At 34.0% G+C, this 13,526-nt stretch overlaps 2 protein-coding genes across 13 annotated transcripts in view; both read right to left on the bottom strand.

Annotated features, from left to right (window-relative positions):
* Positions 1-6,605, bottom strand: part of LOC106160634 (uncharacterized) — a 30,498-nt gene extending 23,893 nt beyond the window's left edge. For 9 of the 12 annotated variants that reach the window (XR_015332177.1, XR_015332178.1, XR_015332179.1 and 6 more), the window contains exons 1-2: positions 6,466-6,604; positions 1,592-1,661 (exon numbers count right to left, since the gene is read on the bottom strand). The gene's annotated coding sequence lies outside the window, so the exon portion shown is untranslated. Of the gene's footprint in view, positions 1-428; positions 551-1,591; positions 1,662-6,465 lie in introns of those variants that run through there. The other 3 variants (XM_087002457.1, XM_087002452.1, XM_087002450.1) reach the window with 3 other exon arrangements.
* A 795-nt stretch (positions 6,606-7,400) lies between these two features.
* On the bottom strand, positions 7,401-13,437 carry LOC106160645 (uncharacterized protein C6orf62 homolog). Its single transcript, XM_013537302.2, has 7 exons — positions 12,829-13,437; positions 11,438-11,524; positions 11,213-11,302; positions 10,184-10,309; positions 9,786-9,920; positions 9,417-9,476; positions 7,401-9,069 (listed from the first exon to the last, which is right to left on the bottom strand). The coding sequence occupies exons 1-7, from the start codon at positions 12,955-12,957 to the stop codon at positions 9,007-9,009; spliced, it is 690 nt and encodes a 229-aa protein (XP_013392756.1). The 5' UTR covers positions 12,958-13,437; the 3' UTR covers positions 7,401-9,006.
* Between the last annotated feature and the right edge of the window lie 89 nt (positions 13,438-13,526).

Genomic DNA, 13,526 nt, shown 5'->3' with positions numbered 1-13,526 from the left:
TTAATTCACTGATGATCTGCTTGATCAAATCTTCAATTTTCGGCCTTCCCTTCAATTCAAACATGCTTCAATCAATTTAGAGTGGGAGTACGTATGTTTTAGATAAAAATGCGAAATACCTCCACCATCTGCATACAAAAATAACCTACTCCTACAAATAATACTTCTTATCTACCATCAACTTTTGACCCAACAACAAATTCAAAGCTGCTACATTGTTTGCCTTAGTTTCCACGCACACTTGTTCCTATCAAATGGAAATATATAGAAGCTGGGACAGATTACCTTCTTCTCTAAAATGTACTCTGCGTTGAAACAATTAAGAATATTCAGGTGTTCACTAGGACATAATATGACTAGAATCTTGTCCTACATCTGTACAATTCTTTTCAAAAATCAGACCAGTGCCAAGTACTTTTTTCACTTACCTTAACAGCCAGGTATATCTCACATAAAACCCTACAACCTACGCCAGAGGCTGACTAACTTGAGACTGAGGAAAAATGCACTCAATCTGTTTTCTGTGGCTGACTTTTTACCAAAATAGCACCCCAAGCATGACTAAGCATCAGTTCCTGCGCCAAATAGACAGTTTTTTCATACAGCATTCATCTTTCAAGGTATATCAACATTACTGCTGCCAGAAAATCAAAATAATGACAGTTACAGTCATCATAAATTCTCATGCATGAATACCTAATTTGTTCTGACCAACTTCATTTGGTGAATTTTTAAATTTGTTAATGCATTGCAGGAAGTTTTACTTATCACAAACTGGAATTGAAAGGCCACTGTCTGGCATTCCATAGTTCCTACCTGATACAGTTGTGCTATACCACTTTATTGCAGATCAAAATATTCTGTATCAAACATCTTTCTAGCATCAAAAATATTTTCATGTATTTTGTATCAATATTTTATTTCATGTGTTGTCTAAAAACTAAACTGGGGCTTTTGGCAAACATTCATGAACTATTATGTCATAGTTTTTGCAGTTTGACTGATGATAAAACATCAAAACATGTATTTGTTTTAAATAGAACTGATTGGAACCACACACGTAGTTGATATAAATACAAGCAATACAGATGTAGACCACATATGTCCAAAGCAATCCTAGCTGTAATCTATTTTCTTCCATTACTTTCAGAAGACTTTCACTCCCTCCATTACATAAGAACATCAGGTGTAAAAACCCAATCATCCATAATACTACTACTACTGAGGTCTTATATCATATATCACAGCCAAAAGAACAGACACAATGTAGGTTCACATTACTTCACATAAATATGACAGACATAAAGCACTTCATATTACTCTGAGAAATAACCATAAAATGCATGCACTAAAAGCCATCAGGCACTTTTGTAATCCTTTCTGCAGTGTATGTTTTTACTAGGTGTAATGCTATTCTGACTCTTCATGTGTTATAGGATTCCTTTAATTTACGCTATGGAGTGCTGTATTATGCTTGATAATCCTAGCAGAGATTATGCTGTGTAGAATTATTATTGTAGAGAACGAAAAGTTGAACACTAGCAACAAACAGGGGTGTGTTGAGATCAATAAATGAAATCTGGTTTCTTACCTCTGGACTGCTTGTTTTCTCTCTGTAATCTCTGATGCTCACTCACAATGGCCTAATCAGAGACTTTCAACTGAAAAAAACAAACAAGTAGAATTCAACCTGATTCCTTTTTTTGTAAATCGTGAACATAAAAAAGAAATATGATATTTTTGACCAGTGCATGATGAGCCCACCATATATATAGTAATTTTGTTTTGTGATTGACTCATCACTCATACACAGAGTGACGATTGTCTTAAGATTCAATAAAAACATTTCCGGTTTTACTGAACTCTGGAAACAGTGGTCAAACATGTTTTGTTTCTGTAAGTATATGGCTTGAAACATAAAATAAAAGTACTGTTACATCAATGATGTAATATTCCCTTTATGCCAACTGTGCTATTGTTATGTCTTTAAAAACATGTTTGATAAATGTGCTAGGAACCCTGTCACACATTTTGGAGTAAGAAAATATTAAATATTACAAGAGAATGGAAAAAACATATTAATTGCACTTAACAATATTTTTATATCATTTTAAACTATACAATATACAGAAAAATATTGAAAAACAGCCTACCGAAGAGGTTTGAAGTCCAAGCTAACATTCACCAGGCTGTCTAGATTCAAACAACTTGCCTTCACAACTAAACAATCTAAGCTTCTAATTCTCTAAAGGTGATATAATCCAACATTTTCCAATCAAGGTAGCTGTTAAACTATCAAGCACTATCTGCACACCCTGGAGACAGAACTGAAAATACTCTGTAAGGTTTAAATAGTGTCCGGCTGCATTACACACTCTCCTTCCCTCAGATACCATTTCTCTCATCCTATTCAGTCCTGCTCGGTTATACAACAAGACATAGCTGTTTTAATTGGAACTTGGTTGATTTGTAAAGAAGCAAACGCGCATTTAAAGTCGACACAGGCTGTAAAAGCACTCTGGGCAGGGAAAAGTGAAGATGTCAAGCAAAGATAAGCACAAGTTTGTAATGTGGTACTTAACCTCATAAAAGGTGTGTTTATACTAGATGGAGAGATCGAGATTGCACCAATACAACTGAACTTAAATGAGTCTTCACTTGAAATGACCCAGTGCTCTCAATGGAAAAATAATTTTAATGGACTGTTTTTATACTTAATGTTCAACTACTTCCAAGCTTTTAATTCCTACTTCCAAATAATATCTAATTTTAAGTAAAATGACAATTTTTTTATAAAATAACTAACAAAAACTCCAGCCAATAAAAATAATATAAAACCTTGTGCTAGTGAAGAAAGTAGTTTGTTTTGCTAGGCAAAACATAATGAAATGCTATAACATGAAATTAATGAATTGCTATTCTAAAACTGCCAATTTCTTCACATTAAGGGGTTTTGGTATTCATTAGTTGGTTTTTGATAGACCACAGTTGCTACAGAAGCTGAACTAACTTGGTATGTAGAAAACTCCAGTCAAACAAGAAATGATCAATTCACAACAAAATCTTGGCAATGTCCCTTGAAAATCACAGATCTTATTGATAGAAAATTTTCCAGTAACCTGACCAGCACCTTTTAAGTTCATCAGAAATGAAATGAGGAACACTGATCTATCAGTTCTGAACTTCTTTCGACAGGCAATTTTACAAATGATCTCCATCTACCATGTCATATCAACAATCTTAATTATAATTGCAAGATTAAGATTAGTTATAACACAACCTTGTCACCTCCTCCTTACCTTCAATAACTACAGTATATGGGGAAATAAGTAACCATCCCTCTTAGGCTTTTACAAAAAGCTATCCTGAGCAGAACAGTCTAATAGAGTGTCACTCTATGAACTGTATTGATTGCCTGTCATGTACGAACAAAGAAATCAATTTATTATATCAATTAACATGCCTACTCTGTACTGTCTAGGAGCAAATGATATTACAACCTTATTGACCAGAGATTTCTTTTGTCATCATTTGTTCACATGGCTTTCAGTTTTTGTTAAATAATAAAAATGAGCTGTCTTGTTCAATCAACTATATTATTACATTATCTGAATCTAACACTGGACTTGGAATGACACTAAGGCTGACCGCAGACAAAAATGAAACACAAAAGACCAGTACCAGTCCCAGTAAGGAGGACACAACATTTTCAGAGTCTTATGTTACTGCTGCCATTGGTACTTCAGTTATAAGTTATAGATACAAAAAAATGGATAAATAAACCACTAAATACATCTTCCCTTGAAAACTGTAACAGCATTTACCATTTTCAAGATTTAAACCATTTTCAGACAAAATAAAATAAACAATCATGATCATGATAATTTATTTGACAGATTTACTGAATTTGAAACAAAACCACCTCTCCTGAATACTAAACATATATATCAAATACCTAAGTCCTATATAATTCTTTTAAATATTTATAAAAAAAGTAATCAACTACACACTGTGCCTAACAGCTGGTGACACCCTAAAGCACTATGCTCAGATAGTAAATAAGCAAGGTTTGTACGGCATACTATCATGTGTCCATCTAAGGGGCATGACTTAAAGATGACCCCACACTCCACAGATAGTGCATTCCATTTACCTTGTTCTACAAGATAAAGAAACCCATGTTGTTCAAATATATACTGTTATAACACCTGTGAAGGGAAACTATTACTAGTACAATCTTCTCCTTACTGTACGAATGTTAATACCTAGCTACAATTTGACAGATGACTTAATACTAACCTTGATCATGAAAATTTCGATGTTTCTCATGCAATCTATTTAGCCTATAGACAATTAAGCATACTCCATAAAAAGATATCTAAAGGTGATCTAAATTCAGCATTATCTGATATGCTCCTATTCAAAGTCCCTGGATGTAGAAAAGATATATTCTGCCACTTTTACGAATTTAATACAGAGCAATGAAAAAAATCAACTTGAAATATGTCCAACAAAAAACGATCTTGCAAAACAGGTTTTTAAATGCATGCAGCAAAAGGGCTGAGTGGAATGGGTCTACCCTCTCCTTGAATTCAGACTTTGTAAAACTGTCATAAATGATAGATGTGATTCCCTACCACAGAATGAAAAGAAATTCATGCAATATTCTCCGCAGAGGATTTATTTAATCTCTGCACAACCAGTCTTATTATTTACAAGGGTAAAGACAACAAACTCCCACCACATTTATCCTTAAAAAACAGTTCAAAATCATCTTAAGTTTTTAGTAAACAGAGTTGAAAGATGTATCATAAGTGAAGATGCAATTTTAGTCCAAACCAAATTTAGAACAGGTAATTTTTGTAAACTACATGGTATATCAAAATGTTTTTTTGTCATTTATTTTCCATGAAAGTAGCTCAATAAGCATGCATACTTTTCATTATCAAATCTGAGCAAGCAACACTATTTTCTGCAATACACTTATATGTTTAAAAATCCCCAGCTTTAAGTCCCCTGTCTCCAGACCATACTTCAAAAGTCAACAAAAAAAAGAAAACACAGTTCTACTTTTTAATGTTTGATTTTCCAGTTGACTTCACATCCATATTGCACTGTATGCACTCTGTGTCTGGAGCCAGTGACTACATTAGAAAACAAGTTTTTCCACTTAACAATTTTTATTCTTCTTTATTGTAACAAGTGGATCTTAAAAGACCTTTGTGCTAAAACACATAATAGTGTTAACCATATAGTTAAACAAGTTCTAGTCCCTTCCCCCCCTCCCTCAGTTTCCATCTTTGTATATGACTATCCTCTTTTTCACCCACCACCCCACCTACCCTATGTCATCATAAAGGTGTGGGTAATGTACAGTTGGCTGGTCATGCTTAATTTACCATGCTGTAAAAAAACCTCATCTACCCGATGGCCACAACAGCAGTAACGTTTTCTTGCAGCTGTGAGCAGCAAGTTGGGGGGATGCCAGCTTGTCAACATACCTATATATGTCTTTGTGGTGAATACAGAGAGAAACCGGTTCTGCGACTTTTCTTCTTAGTATGCACTTCAAACACCTTCTCAATTTACACAACCAAAATATCAAGTAGTACAACACCACATGCAGATTCTAAAGCTTTACACAGTCCCATCATGTTCAATACTAGTATTGTTCCAATGAAGGCTAACAATGGTCAGAGCACATTTTACCCCCCCTCCCCCCCCCCCCCCCCCCCCCCCCCCGCCCCTTTTCCATTTCCTTGGATCGTAAAATAGCAAAGATTTAAACCCAGGAAAGGATGTAATACATTTATACGTGCCTTACACACCAATTCAGTAAAATGTTGTCTCATCCATTCTTTTTCTTATTCTTACAGCTTTTACTGTGAACCTAGACCTCCTGCAACAATATTACCACTTAAAAACTCAAAATTTTCACAATAGCAACCTTCTATATATCTTTAAATTAGAGGGCATTCAAGACAAGTTAGTCTGCGGGCTAACAAATCTGTGGATCCTCGGTCGACCCACATAAAAGCAAGGGGGGGGAGGTTCAAACTAACCGATCTTTTTGTCGGGAAAGGGTTCGCTCTGGAAAACTTTGACCTAGCTACATAAAGGTTTTATAGTAAAAGGCCCATTTTATCAGAAAAAGACACCCCAACCCTCTTTGAAATTGCTGGCTACGTGCTTAAAAGTCTTGCCCCTTTAATTTACTAGTTTTTACTTTAGGTTCCTCCCTGGCACTCAATGTAACCCTGCCTATTTCCCCGCTTTTTCTTAAAAATCCTTGGCACCTGAAACTAAGCAGGTCCAGTCACTAAACCAGAGAGAGAGAGAGAGAGAGAGAGACGGGAGAGACGGGGGAGGGGGGCGATTTACAGTGTGGCACAAAAAAGTAAAGAATCCAAATCAAGAAATACTATGAAAAAATATAAAAGTTGTATCATCTAATTGATTTCTTACCTTTGTAAATACCAGCAATGCCTTCAAAAAGGGTGAAGTAAAAGTGCTTCAACAGGTGGCCGAAATGTGTTTCACGCTTACGCCATTGTTGATGGCGGATGTGACGTATTCACTCACCAACCAATGTGCCTAGTGTGGTAGATGAGCAGGATGAGGTTTCATCACAAGCGCACACTTATGTATGGCTTGGAATCTTTTTGATCGGTTAGATGAAGCGAAAAATAAATTTCATTTTTCTGCACCGTTTTGTTTTGTAATTTTATCAACATACTTTGCGCAAGGCGTGAGAAATAATCCGTTCATTGTGTTCCCTCTCTACTTTCGTTCTAGAGTAAATTCTGTGCCTGCTATTGCTTAATATGGTACTTTTTTTGGAATTAATCATGAATAAAAACGCAAAAAGAAAACAAAAATTCTATAATTCATATTGTTGTCTATCTTCCATTGTCAAAACAGCTTCTACATCCCAGGTAAAAATTTATTTTTGCTTCATTCTATCAAAATAAAATTCTACTGACAACTCGAACAGAGACCTACAGTACATTTTTGAAGGCTTGAGTAAAGGCATTTCAAGTTACGAAAATCAAATGGTATGTCACTGTCATGTCTTCCTCACATAATTGTTACATAATTGTTATCTTTATTGGGAATCAGTTTAGAAATTATAATAGGATTTTCAGTAACACTGGTAAGGCCAAGTGTTACAGCATCTGTACAATGTGAACTTGTCTAAGTGTTTCTTTTTGGCATCACACTGTATATCTTAACATTCACTTCTTATTACCATTAGATGGTGTAGCTTAGGTTTTTGCATTTCTTAGGTTAAAAAAATAACGATAGATGATACTTCAATCTTGTAAGGAGAGTTATTTAAAGTAATAAACCCCCCATGACTTCTGAAACATGACCTTTGCATACCATCTAAAATATTACAATCATTATCTGTACATTTTATTAGTGATTCACAATATATACAAATACTTTTGATAACATGGACTAAAGAATCAACAGCATGTACAATTCCAGTAAAACTTTTCCAAAAAAATCATGGTTATGAAAAAACTTTAAATAAATACAGTGATCAAAGCAAATACTTGACCAATTTCTGATTAAAAACAAATTTTAACAGATGTATATACTCTATTACATCATAAGTGAAATACCAGTCAAAATAATTGAAGCAGGAAAAAATATGACAGAACCCTCATGATCTACATGTAGTTTTAAATAATAAATGACATGATAATTTTAATTTTACAAATTTCCATGTAGAAAAAATCCATCTAAATTAACTATACCTTTTCTTTTTTTCAGCTTGTTGTCCAGTTGTTCTACTTGACTTTAGGTTGAAAAAAAATCAAGTCATCCATCTGTGGACAAAAACATTTGGTGTCAATGTCATTCTTACAAAATAATTATCAATGCTATAGAAATAATTGCAAATTTTAAATTCAAAGAAATATTTCAGATTATGTCTATAAACATACTAGGTTGCTTATACTAAAAAAGGCACATTTCATTTTTTTTTTAAATCTTTTGGTGCATGTTCAACAGTCCACTATTATCAGTTTGGCCTTTTTAAGTCCATCCATTTTGTAAATTTCTACGACGGAAATTAACTTGAAATGACGCATATAGTGACCGTTTTCATCACAACAGAAATAGCATCCCACACAAAGTAACTGTTAAATGAAAACAAAATGACACCCATTTTAAAAATGAAGAATTATGCTGCAATGTAACATACTTTACACATCAATTTACTAATGAATGAATTCTAGTTTTAGAGTCAAACTTGATGACTTTTGAAAATCACTTCATTCAAAACATTACTCATTTGTCATTAATCGACTGCCTGTGCGTTCTACTATACATAAGGCTTTCATGAATATCTTTTCTAAAATTATATAGATTCCAAGAACACCAATGAGAATACACAAATTTGCAAAGAGCACCAGAAACTTAATGTGGAATGTAGTGTATCATAGTAACTCCCTATGACTGAAACTGCAGGAACTTGATTAAAGTCCTTATTCCCTACAATTTTGTTAACTTAGCACCTTAATGACAATGAGCATGTTAGCTCAAGTATATATATATATATATTTGTAATATCTGAACTATCCATTCAGTTTCTGGATCTCAAACCAAGGCAACAATCAACAATTGAATTGGAAGCCTTTCCTGCTTTTTTTTCTATTCTTCTGAAAAGTTAAATCTGTCCAATTTACACTTTAAACATCTGGCAATAGTCCTTAAATACACTCATAGTACAACAATGGCATTATGCTTACAACTCATAGAAAGAAGGTGCATCCCTATATACAAAATTGTATATATTATTAAACAATTACATTTGTTGCCACACATGAGCAGTTAAAGTCCTCACATACATGTAAATGGCCTGTTTATAATGTAACTGATGTAACTTCCACAAAGCCTTGCACTTTTTTTATTTTAACTAAGTCCCTTTAAAATGTGTGCACTGTACTCATTGGACATTAAGTCTAAACCAAAGAAAGTCCACAATATTGGCATGTGTCATGACAAGTAAGGTTCCATGATTTCGCCTACAGCTCCTGGTCCCCAGTGGGTCAATTGGTCCTGGAATACAAAACATTTCACACTAAGTTACATGTTCTAACATGAAATATAAACAATTTATATAAAGAGGTAGCCACTTATTGTTGCTAAATAGCTATAATTATAAATGTCTTTTCGGCTTTTTCTAGAGGAGATTGGTTGATCATGCTTGGATCATGACGAGCCCCACCATGAGGAGCATTTGTAACAAATACTTAAAAAACAATTTTATCAGATAAAAAATTGCTGTTACTGCCCCAGCTTCCACATCTTTCTTAAACAAATAAACACTATTATAAAAGTAAAATGTTAAAATCATCCAGAGTGTAAATCAAAATGGAAAACACTTGAACTAAACATGTACACACCTGAGGTAAATAAAGACAAGCACTGGACAACTTGAAAACTATTGCTTTATTCTTTTGCGTCTGAAAATAAAAATAAAATCAAAGAGTTAGAGAGAAGAAAAAATGTTCCCTTTGCAAAAAATACATATTTCTTAATATGTGAATGTATACATAACTTCAGTCTTTTTCTTAAACAAATTAAATACAAATTACAAAATAAATTCTTTTAAACTCAATCCAATCCAATACTTCACTTAATATAATCAATGTTGTAAATGTATGAGGAACAGCCATTGATGCTGATGTGTTCACTTGGATTACAATACAGCAGACTACTACCATCTATAATACAAACTGAGAAAAAAAAGGACAAAAAAGAAAGTTGTTTACCTCCACAGGGTATCTATCTACAAATAAAAACATGGATTGTGATGGGTTGCTGATGATTAGGCCAGTCTTCTCTTTTCCAGATACTAGACGTAGCAGCTGCTTCTCATATTCTATGCACTCAAATATAAAGTCAACCTGGAGAAATAAATGACTATAGTTATCAAATGTACACAAGTGGGTGTTGGTACAAAACTTCTTGTGAGGTAGGCACTTTGTGTGATACACCACATTGCAACTCATATATTCTAAAGGGGAAAATGGATTGTAACTTGGTGAGGTGGTATGGGCCATGACTGGATAGCTTTTATCATATGTTTATTTTAAGTTATAAAAGCTAATATAAACATATAAAACTAACTTATTTTTACATAAAAAAAGATCACTATATGAAGACTTACCTTAAGTGGTTTGAAAGCCAAGTCATTTTCTCCCTTCCATCTTGAGAACAGTAAGCACTGAATGCTTTGAAGATCATTCCTTGGCCAGAGGAAAAAGTCCATCTCAGTTGTACATCCTAAGACATCCTAATGAAAGCATGTAATGTTATTTTACTTTCACTCCAGTAACCAAACCGAAATTAATATGTTTCCTTTGAATTGGAAATTGATTCACATCTTTTCAGCTAACTTACTTTTCTTTTTAATCAATACTATATAACAGGGCTTTTCCCAGGATTGGGGGTACAGGCCGTCCAAAATTACCACATAATTAAGTCCATGCATCACTATTAAAGTCTTGTTTCACAAAAAATCTAAAAGGCTACTTTTTTCTTAGCTGTTAGTCAATGAAGCCTAGCCTCCTCAGGAAGTGTCTTAAGTCAGCAAGCTTAACTAAAACTCAGTAAATCAGAGCATAATCAACAAAAATTTGGAAAGAACATACCTCCTTCAAGATATTGTGTTATAATATCCTTGAATAGTACTGAAATTTATTGAATTTTCAAATACAAAATAAATTGCAACTTCACCCAGCCAATCACGGGTTTGTTTATATTTCTTATGTCTGATGGCAGGATACCAAGACAAGCTAATGTTTTACTGTTACTTTGAAGTTGTATTGAAGTTAAATTTATCAGTAAGGTTCAAAAACACACTTTATGTTTTGGCGGATTGTTGATAAACCATTGTCCAAAAGAGGATGTAAAACATCCTATTTTGTGAAACTTTAGGGATTTTTACACCCCCTTTTTTTAAAGAGTTTTTTGTACGCATTGACCACCACAACCAAACGAGGTAAAGACTTTAGATTTTTTGTGAAACAATCCCAGTCTACTGCAGCGTAGTGGACCTAGCAAGGTCACTGAGCCTGAGCTAGTCACCTACGAATTTGAGATTCTCTGTAAAATGGGGGCCTGAACAATGAGCATTGAAGTTATTTGGACAATTATTAATGACATGGGGCTTGATTTGCGAGAATTTATGACTTACTTTTCTCATGGACTGCCACCTTGGAGAATGCAATTGGACAACATCCTTCTCCAAGAGTTCAATTGAGCTTTCATATGAATAACCTTCTTCCTGAAAAAAAGAATAAATAAATGAATAATTAAAATATTCCCTAAATCTCATCTAATGGGAAAATGTATCAAATTCAACGATAGAGCCAGGTTTGGCTTTTTAAATACAATTCACAACTTTTCAAGGGAAACTTACCTTTACCCCTCTCAAAATACTTTCTTCGTAGTTATTTGTCATAACAGGAACAACTTCAGCCATCTCAAACACAGCAGGTTTTTTCTTCTACAAATAAATAACAAAAGAAAGTGTTGTTATAAAATCTTAAATTTAAAATACTGTGACTTGTGGATAAATCCTAACTGTGATGTAATTCAATGATCTATCAAACATTCATACATAGATTGTTAAATGATAAGGTGACATCAAGTGGAATGCAATTTATAGTTAAACATTTTTGATCAACTTAATTCAAAAGTTAGCAAATGGATCATACAAATGTCCGTTTTTAAAATTTCATGAATTAAGAGATACAACTCTTGACTGCAGCAAAATTGACTATGACATCATCTTCCCCACACAGAATGTGATGGTTGTGAGTCATTAAAGGACATGTACTCAGTACCACTTTTCTACTTATCAATAATGTTTAGTTGAAGAGTTTGTCACAGATTATACTCTATTCATGGCTGTCTTTAGTTTTTGTACTTTAACCCTTTCCTGATCACAAAAGTTGGTCAAGTCATCACCTGGGGAATCCTATTACTTTTGCACATAACACTGAAAATGATGTGTGTTATGACATCTATATTTTTCACTGCAATGGCTTGAAATTTTCACTGTTAATAGAAAACATCGATGTAAATGTACTCTAAAATGTTCTTTAAAAAATCCAATATTTAGTTGTCGTACCACTAGTGTAATTATCAATCTTGCATTTTTTCTATTAAATTTTTTACCTTTGAGTTAAATTTCATGGTGCTCGGCAGCTCCAGTGATATTCAATGCAGACATAATGCATAAAAATTTAATAAAAATTATCATCTTTCAATTATAAAAAAATATTTATTAATATAACCTACAAACACATAAAAGAAGATAAAAGTATTATTTTTGCTGCAAAGTTTAATCCAAATTTCTGACCCGAAAGTCAACTCCACATTTAGCATGGACCCAGCACAGTTTTGGCTTGCATGTTCTCTGCTGTATTAAATTGCCAAATTTCAAGATGACTGATTAAGAAATATTGAAAGCATAGTTATTTAAAAGTAACCAATTCACATAGGCCTTTTCAGGCCTTCCGACCAGGACCCCCCAACAGGTCTTTTCAAGTTTTCTGACCAGGAAAGGATTAGTTTTGTAGCATTTTAGGGGAAATACCAGTCTACCCCAGCAAGTCATCACAATGTCTAGAACATCCATGGGGAAGGGGACATTTTTCAAGGCCAGATGCAACAAGTAACAGGCTCAATTATTATACCACCAAGTCTACCCAAGGCTTTGAGCCTGAAGTCAACAGAAAAGCTGGAAAAAACAGCATTCAAGTTTGTACAGGTATAATGAATCTATCAAAAAAATTTTAACTATACCTTGTCCTTGAAGTGAAATATCATGAACATCTTGAAGTCAAATTGATCTGCCAGTGACTCTCTCTTCTTACGAAGCTGACTACGTAACCTGTTGACGGCAGCACTGCGGCGAGTATGTGGATCACCCATTGTGAATGTCAGTTCTCAAGTAAATGACAAAAAACTCAACAATGCAATATATATTGTGCACTTCCTACTGTAACTTGGTTTTGAAGAAATATTATGAAAGTGAAAAAAAACTACACGCATGCAATCAAATATTGTTGAGGTTGTATGTTTACTATCACATTTTGCTCTACTGCAAGTCGATCCTGATGGCAAGTTCTTGTTTCGGTTTCTTTCCGTGTATCGTACCTTTGGGATTTCCCACACCAGAAAAGGCACCTGGCGTGTAACACTTGTTAATGCGTTTTTCTTTCCTTTCTGACGTTACCTACAAGAATCACTTCTACCTATAAGGAGTCCCACTACCGTCAAGTGCCTCGTTACTCGAAAACGTAACAAATACATGTTGTAAATGGTTAATTGCTTGAATATATTCGCCTGCCAGGTGAGTACACCTTCTGCTCAAACTATCATGGCGTCTTGTGACGTCAATTTGCGACGGAAATCCCCGACATAAGTTCGACCTAGGAAATATCCATTTTTTTATTTAATGATTAACCAATTTTTATATTTAAAAACATTTCAAATGTTTA

This window comes from Lingula anatina, chromosome 1, assembly GCF_051362555.1.
Source record: "Lingula anatina isolate TDL-2025a chromosome 1, LinAna3.0, whole genome shotgun sequence".
Lineage (NCBI taxonomy): Eukaryota > Metazoa > Brachiopoda > Lingulata > Lingulida > Lingulidae > Lingula > Lingula anatina.
Note: the sequence above shows the minus strand (reverse complement) of the source record. Positions and strands in the feature narration are given on the sequence as shown.

What these genes read in the sequence shown, in the direction of transcription:
- LOC106160645 (XM_013537302.2), bottom strand. Translation starts at nt 12,957, where the DNA reads ATGGGTGATCCACATACTCGCCGCAGTGCTGCCGTCAACAGGTTACGT. An exon ending in TATTTCACTTCAAGGACAAG is followed by an intron (nt 11,525 to 12,828) that starts GTATAGTTAAAA and finishes ATTTATTTGTAG; the next exon opens with AAGAAAAAACCTGCTGTGTT. An exon ending in GTATTTTGAGAGGGGTAAAG is followed by an intron (nt 11,303 to 11,437) that starts GTAAGTTTCCCT and finishes TCTTTTTTTCAG; the next exon opens with GAAGAAGGTTATTCATATGA.